The sequence below is a fragment of the Pleurodeles waltl genome, chromosome 1_1, assembly GCF_031143425.1.
Source record: "Pleurodeles waltl isolate 20211129_DDA chromosome 1_1, aPleWal1.hap1.20221129, whole genome shotgun sequence".
Lineage (NCBI taxonomy): Eukaryota > Metazoa > Chordata > Amphibia > Caudata > Salamandridae > Pleurodeles > Pleurodeles waltl.
The window spans coordinates 132,077,426-132,090,555 of record NC_090436.1 but is presented as its reverse complement, the minus strand read 5'-3'; the positions used below and the strand labels follow the sequence as shown (position 1 = coordinate 132,090,555).

Sequence of the window (13,130 nt, the reverse complement as noted above, 5' to 3'; positions counted from 1 at the left end):
CAAATCGAGATCACATTCACTCTAGGAAGATCTTTATGGTGGAGAACTCCTCAAAGGGAGAATGGAATGTACAAATACACATTTTTCTTGTTTATCTATTTCCCTCCTCAACCTGGAAAAGGAATTATAAATATTAATATTTACAGGCTGGAAAGGAAAAAGTTAGAAGTGGATGAATACTCATGAACATAGTTGTTTGTGGGCATTCACAAACATTTACGGCTGAGTGGGATATATGGGTACAGAGGTATGCACTCATGGGGGAGATCCCCATGCACATAAATGGACTTGCACCTTCAGTAATAATTTTGCCAATTCCTGGCGGCAGGCATAAGTAAGGAAATGTAGTCATAAACTTATTTGCATGGCTAAATTTACCTTTTGAATAGGCACCATGGCCTGTAGATGATGACTTGGAAGGTAGACGTCCAAAGTTAACATCCGTTCATCCAACCATGTCAATACATTCCAGATTCTCTCCATTTCAATACCTTACATAGTCCCTAAGAAAGACAGGGTATGCCAGTACAGCTCAGCAACACCTATTATGACTGGCAGCCAAGCGGGGATGCAGAAGGCAAAGCACACCAATAAACTGGGCATCTGAATGGGTTAATGCCCAACAACCACGCTATGCATTATCAAAGGGACAAATCAACTTCAGAATGTCAAACATAATCCATAGCTTGTCATGGGGTTGCTCCTGTCACTGATTCGTGGGTTGGTTAATACTTTTCAGTGGGCAAGTTTCTGCATGAGGCAGGCTCCCTTTCCATTGATGTGATGTTGCTCCTGTATTCAGTGCCTGTACCATAGCCCATTGTTCACTTCCTGAGCCTCTGTTGTTTCTATCTCAGGGGAGCGAAGACTCGACAATGACAAGGACAACTTTGAGCGGGGAGCTGAAGACAAATTTACAATTGATGCACCAAATCTCGGCAAGATAAGGAAGATTACCATTGGCCATAACAACAAGGGATCATCTGCAGGCTGGTTTCTTGAGAAGGTTTGTTCTGTAATATAAATAATTTATACTTAAAGGATGAGCATCATTTGTCAACAGTACTGACAGAGCAAGATTAAATTCTCAGTTCTATTTCAGGTTATAATTTCTAAATATTTAAGAATATTGATGCAAAAGAATAGCTATTGGATTTAACTGTAATATTTCAGACTGCAGTTCAGCGGTAGCTGATGTATATGTAATCTTGTCATGTAACTTGCCTTCCTAAAGCTGTAGACAAGACCCTAACTTCAAGGTCCCTAGGTTTTGGTAAGAGATGCAGGCAGGGCATGTGGGTTTGGGACGAGAGGGGGAAGTTCAACAGATGCACAGGGTCATGTAACAGAGGTACTAGGCTGGCATTATGGTGTGCTTTTGCTATTAATCCCCATAAATGTGAGGATCTGCCCATTACATGAGTATGGGGCTATACAAAGCTGTATACAAGTAAGGAAGTCTCACTGTTGCATTAACCAGCCAAGCACATCTGCATCCGTTACAGTGACATACAATTTTAATACGTTTGCCATGTCCAGATTTTGGCTGTTGAAGGTTATTGTCATGTTGAACCAATGCTCTGTCACTGCAAGGGATGTTGACTCAACCAAGGCATCCAAGTCTGGTACTACAGATCCTCAAAGATATCTGCTGCTCAAGTACTAAGCTGCCTCCGAGATCACTCTTGCAGACCCAGATGACCTCTAGTGTAACCTTTAACTGGAAGCTTACATCTGAATGTTAGGTGTAATTGTAAATCACTGGTGACTTAAAAAGCACATACAGATGTGGGGTTTGCAAATGGGAACAGGCTAGAAATAATGTATTTGGCTCTGGGAAAAGGAGTTGAAATGCCTTAATGTAAAAGCTCTAAATGCCTCTTTAAAAGCATATACTATTAGAGAGTACTAGTAAAAGCGATCAATAGAGACGTGCACTGCATAGATAGGATCAGCTAGATTAGGACTGTATAGATGTAAGCCACGACTTTGGTACAAGTGAGAGTCTGTGTTTATTAACAATGGAGATGCTGCCCAGGGAAATTCAAGCCATTTGCACTGGGGCGGCACCTGCTGAGTAAAGGAGGGCCACGTATCGGGGCCTAATTCTCATGACCACTTGTGCACCTGTTTAATTTAACAGTTTATATTACATCCCATATTTAGGATAAACAGATAGTGGAGATGCACTTGTTCAGGGGAGCAAGGGCCCGATCTAGAGTTTGCAGGATAAGAACCTTGCCACAAATGTGACAGAGATCTATCCACCCTACTACAAGTGTAATAGGATGTTATGCACTTGTAATACAGCAGACAGGGTATCCATTACATTTTTGACATAACATCTCATCTAGCAAACTCTAAATCAGGCCCTAAATCTTCTCTGAGTGCCGGTAATAGAAGTTCCAAAGCAAGTATACCCTGGGAAATTTGAGCACATATGCAAAAGCACATGTTTGTGGGTATTCACAAACTTTTATATGGCCCATTTTCTGTCTCAGCAGGTAATACTCAGAACATTTCTGGAGATATGGCAAACAGGATTTCACCACAGGAAAGATGTTCATCCTGTGGAATAGAAAATAGATGTTGAATTGCAATTGGATAATGTGCAACACCTAATACACTATGTATAATTACTAATAATTTAAAAATGATGTAACACAGTCATAAATAGAAATTCATAATACAATTCCTGGGGCAATGTCATGATCATGTGCTCTGCCCACCATTGATGTAGAAGAGGTCTGTGCCTTTCTGTTTTTTTCCATCTACAGTGCATACATTATTTTTTAAAAACTCTGAATTAGTGCATTGACTGCTGACTGCAGAGCCCAAAAGCACGAAGACTCCATTACTGCACTGTGCTCCCAAGCCACGCTCTCTGTAGCCCATGCTCCAACTCAGAGGCTTTTCAAAATAATGTATGTGCTGAAGGTGTGATAAAGACACACCCATACCCTTTCTGCGTCAGCACAGTTCAAAGAATGGGACAATTACAGCATCCCAGGAGTACTCCACAGAGCCTGAAACTATTGCAGCTTCCCCGGAGTATGACTGAAAAGCTCCATGAAAGGCAGAATGAAGGATGAGGGGAACTTGTGGGGGGTTCTCCACAGCATCAGGAACCCGCGTGCACATATTGCACGAATACTGTCCTTTAGCTATGCTATGCTAAGGGGAAGTGCTGCAGGAATGTGTATTTCGTCAAAGGCGATTTACTGTATTAATAGCTATAGAGTGATGTTTGTACCCCTGGGAGTTACTGACTCTAATGTAAGAGATAGTGTGAGACTGATTTGGTGTAGGTGATTGCTGATGTCTGAGGCTGTTGATGTTATGGAGGTGTAAGAGAAGAAGACAGATTATGATAGGAGGGTTGGAGCTGGGCAAAGGAGGTGCTCTGAGATTGGGCTCTAAATCAGAATTAGGGTTTTAAGTGGGCCAGGTCACACCAGATCTCAGACCCAGCATTAATTAAAAACACAGATTCAAACAGGTCTCTCCTGGGCTCCATCTTCATGTCCTTAACATTACTGACAAACACACTGATCGATTTCTGAACAATGAGTTTAAAAAGCATTAAAGTAATCCATGTCAGCAATTTAGGTCCTGTTTATATTTAAAATGTTTAAAGCTCCTAGGGAATGCCAGATCAAATAGGCTATTTACAGGATGTTGTGTTTCAATTTTTGTTTGTGTAATATATTCCTCTTGTGTAGTGCATACTTTGAACTTAGTTTCCAAGTGCTTATAATGGGCTACGATTTTGAGAGGTCTGGAGTTGAGGCTGAAGGCAGTGAGTGCCTGGCAGTGAGTCACAAAAGTGTTCAGAACATCTGGTCATCCAATCATTGGCCTCGTTGCAGAGGGGGTGGTGAAGTGGAGAATAGGGGTGGTAAAGTGAAGGATGGGAAGAAGGGTAAACAGGAGACAGTGAAAAGAGAGTGACAAAGAGGAAGATATTAGAGGTAAGATATGTAGATGGACGAGATGTGGATAGAAAAAACAGACATACATGTCAAACAGAGTGAACATAATGTTAGTGATTAAGGCTCTCTAAAGACCACAACTCGTTTTAGAGTCCTAAGTAATGTTTAATTCACAGACTCAATTTCAGAATTGAAACATTTTCAATATTAATTATTTACAACAAAATCACTGCTATTCACTTATCCTTAACAGCTAACAACCCTTGACAAAGCCTATAGCCCTGGCTGGTTTCAGATGCATGTCAGTTGTGGTGTTAGGTATCTGGAAGCAACATTAGAAAACTGAAGGAGGAATACCAGAAGACAAACACACTATGGAAATAACAGATATTTAGGCCCATATTTATGGGCTTACCACACAAAACAGCGCACAAGTCACCTCGCTGCGCTGCCCTGGGTCAAAGGGAAAGTGCAGGAATTAGTCGCATCTGTGCTATAAGACACATTCCTGTACATTCCTACTGCGCTGGTGCCATTTCAGCAGCCTAGCACTATTGCAGGCACCCTTGCACTAGAATGCAGCACACATAGAAAGAGGAAAAACGAGGAGAAATAAACATATTTTGTCTTGTTGTGCCTCTCCTACGGAGGCGTAAGATTTTGGCACATTCCTAGGTCTACAAGGTCTTATAAATCTGGGAATGCATCAAAATCCATGGGTGTTGTGTAAGAACACCCACCGCAATGCTCACGGAACACCTTTCTTGCACAGAGTAAGTCAACGCAGCAATTTGAGCTACTCAAAGTGGCTTTGCGTGGCCTCGTAGATATGAGTTCAAGATTTGCTCCGCCTTTGCATCACAAAAAGTGATGCAACGGCGGCACAAAGGGGCTGATAAATATGTTTCTTAGTTTACATGTTTAAGCCATGCCCTTAATTACGGAAGCCATGCCGCTTTACAGACAACCCATGTTTTTTCATCCAACTTAATGCCATTGACAGGACGGCAGAGGAAGAGCTCGGGGAGTTGTCGGAGAGCACAGCATCTTGCTCAGTCAGAGGCATCATACTCATAATAACTTTATTTCGATCTCCAGGATCATAAAAGTACAACATACATAAAAAACATATTAAACATCTTTACAAGATCCGAATAAATATCACCAGAGATCAGAAACATACTTACATTACTGAATAAAGGCAATAACATAGAGGTTCAACATCGCAGTATACATAATGCTATAAAATGAATAACAGGCTGACAAAATACTTAACAAAAGTATAGAATGCAATTTTAGACCAGAGAAGGTGCAAGTGCTCATTAAATTCATTATAAAAAAAAAAGAACAATCAAAGTAAAAATAGAAGGACTTAGTGCAGAGCATAGGGCAAAATAGGGTACACAACATCAAATTAAGAGTTAAAATCCCAAGTGCCAAACATAGCCCTCCTGATACTGCCATACTACCATTTGAAAACAAGTGTTGGTTTCTACCTGTGGGTTACTTCCTCCTGTAGAGGGATGTGCAATTAGCAATTAAGTCCTATATCAGACAACCTACAGAGGTCATACAATCTCACAATTCATAAAACGCAAAATGATTAAAAAGATAAAAGGTCATGAAAACCATGGGTGGCTTGCTTTGCCATTTCTTAGACTGTTCCTGCTTGTAGACACTTGCTACACCAGATTCAAACTGACATTAAGAATCTGGAAAGTGTAAAAAACATCAGTTTGCTTCTGTCAGTGCTGAGTATTGTGTATGCCTCCATGTATCATCCAGTGCCTAACTTCCTACAAAGGGGGGCAACCCACTTACTTCTCTGGTACCGATATGCTGGGGAAAAGAACAGAATATGCATTAGTGTTTCCGCAGCCTCTTCACAGACAGGACGTAGAACATCCCAGGTGCAGCTCTAGACCAATTACTACAAAATGTCTTGGTTGGAAGTGTCCTGTACCTGAACTGAATATACAGCTTACATGACAAATGGGGAGTTATGTGTCTATGGCAGGTTCATAGCATATCAAGGAAATCCCTTGTCAGGGAACCTCTGCTAGTTGCAGTAAGTTGAGCGATAGCAAATTCCCAATAGATTTCTTTTAGAGTAGTTTTCACAATTAAACACGTCTCTTCGGCAGAAACCCACATATTCACCAGCTCCTATTTCCCCAATAGCAATCTCATAGAATTCAGCCATGGGATTTCGCATACACATGCGGTAGGCTTAAGATCTTTCAGGCCTATACAAGAGGAGCGTAATGCTGTTGTCGACAACAATCAATGCCTATATAAAAAGCGTTCTACACTGAACTTTTTGAGCGAATGTCTTTGGACCAAATCTAGACCCAAAGGAATCATCGGGCACTTGCCTGAAGGCCGAGGATCGATCTAATAAACTTATTTTCAACTGTAGTTAGAGTTTGTGTGTTCACAAATCCGCACATTTCACAGCCATACAAGGCTGCACCTAGGGCCTTTATATTGTAAACTTAAAGGGCTGGTGTAGCATGCCTCTATGGTGTTTGTCTATGACTTATAGTTATACAAGCTCAGTCAGTCAAGAGTGTACCATAACCAAGAGGACTGCATCGGGGTGAAGGGTGGGTGGGGATTCTTTCTATGAGCTACTTGCAGGTTGAGAATTCTCTTCTCTTTTGTTATATCTCAATATTGACCAACTGAGAGAAATCATTGGCGGCAGCATAGGGGAAGAAATCTTTTAGTGAGAACATTTTTTCTAAATGCACATGAACCATCCAATGGGCGTCATTTAGGGGTCACTTCGACCCGTGGCTTGCCCCTGCAACCTCCAGCACTGATTTTGCAAACCCAGGCCTCATGGGTGGCAAACGCAGTACCAAGCACAGAAGATAAACAGTGATCTGACGAATACTGTGTACATTCTGCAGATAACACTTTAAGATAAATTCAGCAGTGGACTGGCACTCTTTATCAAGCAAAAGAAAATAAGCAAAATAAAAAATGCACATATTTTTAAATTGTTGCATAGTCTATTACTGAGAATACTTTAAAAAATATGTTTTTGAACAGAACAGAACTGTCACCTCTGTGTTCCATATTTGTGATATGTCCTTGAAAAAATTGATAAATTAAAATGTATTATGAATCATAAGGAAAGGACTAAATCAAGCTAACAAGATAGTTCATATACAATGTATACTACCTACGAATTAGTACTAGTGGTCCTGACCTCTACTGTTATTTAAATCTCTTTTGTGAGCATCTCCCTTTGATTTAGCCATACTTTCTCCCTTTAAGGTATACAAGAGCTTTCAGTGATATCAGAGTCAAAGGTCGTTTGGTGTCACTTCCTGGGATGTCATTGAGGTGTCTTCTGCTACCCTTGGCATTTCGTTGAATTGGCAGTCTTGGGGTCTCTATGCTATTTCAAGTGGTTTCTGTATTTGTTTTTTCTATTGTGATAAGCACTCCACTAGAAAAAAGATTTTTCCATTTAAGTTCTTTGGAAGGTGTATGCAATATACTGATTTCATCTTAAATTGTGATTAACCTTGTTAAGTATACCTGAGAACATCACAGTAACCAACTCCATAACAGCCCAGGGATATCAATACAAAGGAGCCCAGGTTTAGCATCAAATCTGTGAGTCCCCCGTGTTTCTGACATGTTTATATGATCTTGACAGCACCAGTGACCTGCTTGAAACCAGACTGTTAAACTATGGGGAAGAGACACCACAGACTTGATGTGGGCTATGGCTGAGCTCCCACAAAGTCAAAGTAGACTACGTAGACATTTTCTCTAGGAATCCCTAGCCCCATGAACGCTAATTTACCAAAATGTCAGGGTTACCGGAGGTGTCATCACTTGCCATTTAACCTTTACTTTCACTCATACACGCCAAAGAATACACACACATTTACACATACACACACTGGTTCTCACATAAGCACACTCTCCCCGCAAGCATGCACACAACATACATTTAAATATTTTTTTTACTTACCTCAGCTGCGGGGGGGGGGTCATATTTTAGCAAACTGTAATTTAATCCTTATTACACTAATTACGAATAATAACATTATTTACGCTCAGTGTTATAGAAATTGACAAAAAATAAGGGAAGTCGGGCTGCCCTTGTGTGCCGGGGACTGGTTTTGCCACCTTTGATCCCAGGGGTCGCAAAGGCAGTGCCAGGGGTCGCAAGGGACAAACCAGAGGTAGTAGCCGTAAATGCAAACGGTGCATGTGCAGCTACACCAAAAAATATATAGTTAACAAGTAATGATGTCAGAAACCTCAAACTAATTTATTTGAAAAGAATGAAATGTAATGACTGAAATGACACAAAAATAAAGAAAATTAGATATGGGGATCGGTGGCACGATGGTCTCAAAGTAATAACAGGGAAAAATTTAAATCACTGGGGTGCAGAACATTAAAAGCGGCAGACCCATACCTTTCTTAAGCTTCTTTTCAGTTCTCACACAGTTCTACCCACTCCTGGCTCAAATGAAGCCCCTTTCCTCCTTGGATTTATTTGGCTTGTGTTGAAATGGGTTTTTTGGTTGGCAGTCAGGTTACCCTCTGTCCAAGCAAGAACCCTCACTCTAGTCAGGGTAAGTCACACACAATCCAAAATTAGCCTGTGCCCACCCTCTGGTAGCTTGGCACGGGCAGTCAGGCTTAACTTAGAAGGCAATGTGTAAAGTATTTGTGCAATAAATCATACAATACCACCATATAGCACCACAAAAATACACCACACAGTGTTTCGAAAAATATATAATATTTATCAGGATAATTGTAGGTCAAAACGAATAAAGTTGCAATGTGAATTTGTAGAGATATCACTGAAAAGTGATTTAAAGTGTCTTAAGTCTTTAAAAAGCAAACAAAGTCTCTTTCAAGCACAAAGTACCTGGTTTGGAGTGGAAATTCTCCTCAGAGGGCCACAGAAGAAGAGATACGTGGAAAAATGGTGTGTGTGTCGATTTCTCCCCAGCACACACGGACTTGCGTCGTTATATTCCACGTGGGGAAGTCGTGCATCGTTTTCCGGCGCACGGACAGTCTCTTTCTGTGGATCGCGGGGATTACCAGATGTCCCGGGTCTGTGCGTGGATTTTCCTGCTTGTTTTCCAGCTGCGCGTCGTTCTGCGGGGCTGCGCGTCGAAGTTTCGATCTCACGGCAGGCGTCGCGTCGATTTCTCCTCTGGAGGTCGGGCGGCGTTGTCCTTGCGAAGCCGTGCGTCGAAGTTCCGGTCGTCCCGAAGGCGTCGCGTCCATCAGCGTTGGTGTGCACCATTTTTCTCGCCGCGGAACAAGCTGTGCGTCGAAAATTTCGCGCACGGAGTGTCCAAGTGAAAAAGAGAAGTCTTTTTGGTCCTGAGACTTCAGGGAACAGGAGGCAAGCTCTATCCAAGCCCTTGGAGAGCACTTTCACAGCCAGACAAGAGTTCAGCAAGGCAGCAGGCCAACAGCAAAGCAGCAGTCCTTTGTAGAAAGCAGACAGGTAAGTCATTTGAGCAGCCAGGCAGTTCTTCTTGGCAGGATGTAGTTTCTGGTTCAGGTTTCTTCTCCAGGAAGTGTCTGATGAGGTAGGGCAGAGGCCCTGTTTTATACCCAAATGTGCCTTTGAAGTGGGGGAGACTTCAAAGAGTGGCTAAGAAGTGCACCAGGTCCCCTTTCAGTCCAATCCTGTCTGCCAGGGTCCTATTAGGGGGTGTGGCAGTCCTTTGTGAGAGAGCAGGCCCTCCACCCTCCCAGCCCAGGAAGACCCATTCAAAATGCAGATGTATGCAAGTGAGGCTGAGTACCCTGTGTTTGGGGTGTGTCTGAGTGAATGCACAAGGAGCTGTCAACTAAGCCCAGCCAGACGTGGATTGTAAGGCACAGAAAGATTTAAGTGCAAAGAAATGCTCACTTTCTAAAAGTGGCATTTCTAGAATAGTAATATGAAATCCAACTTCACCAGTCAGCAGGATTTTGTATTACCATTCTGGCCATACTAAATATGACCTTCCTACTCCTTTCAGATCAGCAGCTACCACTTCAATACTGTATGAGGGCAGCCCCAATGTTAGCCTATGAAGGGAGCAGGCCTCACAGTAGTGCAAAAACGAATTTAGGAGTTTTACACTACCAGGACATGTAAACTACACAGGTACATGTCCTGCCTTTCACCCACACCGCACCCTGCTCTAGGGGTTACCTAGGGCACACATTAGAGGTGACTTATATGTGGAGAATGGGGAGGTTTAGGCTTGGCAGGTACTTTTAAATGCCAAGTCGAGGTGACAGTGAAACTGCACCCACAGGCCTTGCAATGGCAGGCCTGAGACAAGGTAAAGGGGCTACTTAAGTGGGTGGCACAACCAGTGCTGCAGGCCCACTAGTAGCATTTAATCTAGAGGCCCTAGGCACATATAGTGCACATTACTAGGGACTTATAAGTAAATTAAATAGTCCAATCAAGTATGATCTAAGGTTACCATGTTTAAAGGGAGAGAGCATAGGCACTTTAGCACTGGTGGTTAGCAGTGATAAAGTGTGCAGAGTCTAAAAGCCAGCAAAAACAGTGTCCAAAAAGTGGAGGGAGGCAGGCAAAAAGTTAGTGGTGACCACCCTAAGGCTGTCAGGTCTAACAACTTGGTATGGAGCTGTGCTGTCCTGAAGCCCAGTGCACTGTAAACATTTGATGCTATTCAGTTGGCTACGATTTACCAGGTTGGACTACCAGATGTCAACCCTAAGTGGTTCTGCTTTTTCCTTAAGGCTAAATAAAGTTTTGTTTGGCAGTATGGCAGCTCCTGAAACAGATAACAAATAGGTAAAATCCAATGTTTATATTGATGTTGTCATTCTTATTAACCTAAAGGCTTTCAGCTGTGAGTTTGTGTCTTTTAGTAATAAAGGTTAACTAGAAAGGCTTAAAAAAGGATTAATTTAAAAAAGTAGCACTTTGAAATCAGCCAATTTGAAGCCTCTGCAGAAACCATGGACAGCTATTTGTGTTACCATAGAAAATGTAATTTGCAAACCATCTTACATTTCAGCTGTGTAAACCATTGTAGGCCACATACACAACTGATTTGAGGTTGACGTGTCAAATCTGTCACAAAGAAACTTAGGTTAGCATAACTGTAATTATGAAATATACACAGATTCTGTGATTTAGATCCTTTGGATGGGTGCATTGGAGTCAACATAGCCATCTAACAGAATTGTAGCACATCCATCCCAGCTTATACTGAATAATACATACATCATACCAGTAGCATTTGCAGGGTGTGACTCCAAGCACTATTTGATAGGGTTGTGAGTGCAGAAAACGGGTATTCTTGTAGATCTTAATAATTGTTCGTCAGGCTTCAACCGACCGTCTGTTGAAACTTGTCCATTAGAAGTTACTGCTTAAATTATAATACACAAAGAACTTCTCTGGAACATATCAGTAGATGTGCATAAGAATCGCAGATGCATATCTTCCACTTTATATCCATTTTATATTCACTTAAATGTCCTCTGGGGACAATCTAGTGATTCCTTTGAGGCACTAATATGTAAATGGAATTCCCAAAAATTTGCGCTGCAATTCTCAAGGCATCTCCACATTTGGTTACCCACAAACCTCTGCAGATATGCAGGGCCACTGGACATATGCAATTCTTTGGCAGGTGCGTTTTTGGATTTGCTACATTTGCCACATAATCCGTTATCTGCTGCATAACTTGCAGATTTTGCCAAAAAATGTTTCTAGCTCAAATAGATCAAAGATACAAACAAATGTGGCAACATATATTGCTGCACTGTGAAGGGTCATTCACAAAAGTCGACTGGTCACCTTTCAATTGCCTGTTTTTTGTATTTGAGTGTTAAACTGTTACTAAGAAGGTGGAATCATTGACCAAACAATGTGAACTTGTAAAATAGACGAAATAATTTAGCAATAATGTCACAAAATGTACCTCATTAGACCACATAATTTGCCTTTCCTTGCCAAATAATTTAATCAACCCTGCTGCATAACTTGGTCGTCCCATGACACATAATTCCAGTGGATTTGCAAATACACAATCAGAGAGCTTATATAAATCTGAGATGCCAGCTAGCCAGATGATATACTGATCCAGCAGCACATCTGGTACTGGAACAACACCCTGAATGATGAATTTCACTGACAGTCGGGGTGGGAGGGCGGAAGGTGGCGATCTACTGAACCGTGAATTCCAGTTGTATTTTCATGGTGATCAATAGTTGTTAAACTGTTAGCCACTGAATTTCATTATATGTAAATGTTTCTCATATTCATTGATGATAACAAGGAAACATGTCTGGATTTTACTATTTGTAGTGAGAGGCGCCTGGCTGTAAGCATTTTAAGAAGTGGTTGCACGTCCAAGTCATTTACAAAAGAAGTCATCATGTATGGTTCGATTTCTGGCTACTTATTTTAACACATTAACTTTTCCTCGCTCAGGTGATCATTGAGGACATTGGAAACAAAGCTGTGTATGAATTCCCTGTCTCTCGCTGGTTTGCTATCGATGAAGATGATGGCAAGATTCAAAGGGATATTTTAGTGGGTGGAAGCGAAGCCACAGGTAAGAACAATACACCAAAAAATACCAAAGTGCAAGGATGATCTATGTTTTAAACATAAATCTATACCATTAACTGGCGTGTAAATAATTCCCATTTTCATGAGCGACAATGCTGACCTTTAAAAGTTCATTTTGGTTGAAATTAGGGGTCTCACCTACACATTTATGATTTATATGACAATTTTGAGTGTTTGTACTGATTACTGCAAGAAAGTAAATTTATATTTTGAGATCTCAGGTTACAGATTTAGAGATACATAGGTTTGGTGGAGCATTTGCAGCCCACTCAACCTCCGGTGTCTGACTCCATGGTGATCTCTTGTAAAAACCTGTGATTGTGCTTTGTGGTACACCTGGTGCTGTGCCTGCTTCCACAGCGAGCATTGCGCTTGCACAGTGACACGCATTTATGGCCTGTGTGCTGCTGCAGTTGGTAAAGCACGCTTCTATTCGCTTTGCTTCCAGAGTGACCTCTAGCCACCTGTATCATTTCACCCTGATGAATTCCATATAGATGCCTGACTTCATAGTGATCTTGCAAATCCAGAGCTTGTGCCTGACTCCCCAGTGACTATTAGTAATCGAATTTGGTACTGCGCCCAGG

At 41.6% G+C, this 13,130-nt stretch overlaps 1 protein-coding gene across 1 annotated transcript in view; it reads left to right on the top strand.

Annotated features, from left to right (window-relative positions):
- LOXHD1 (lipoxygenase homology PLAT domains 1) overlaps positions 1-13,130 on the top strand; it is a 929,469-nt gene that overhangs the window by 447,622 nt on the left and 468,717 nt on the right. Inside the window, exons 12-13 of the mRNA XM_069218871.1 lie at positions 858-1,006; positions 12,403-12,526. Of these exons, the coding sequence (XP_069074972.1) occupies positions 858-1,006; positions 12,403-12,526 (273 nt within the window). The remainder of the gene's footprint in view (positions 1-857; positions 1,007-12,402; positions 12,527-13,130) is intronic.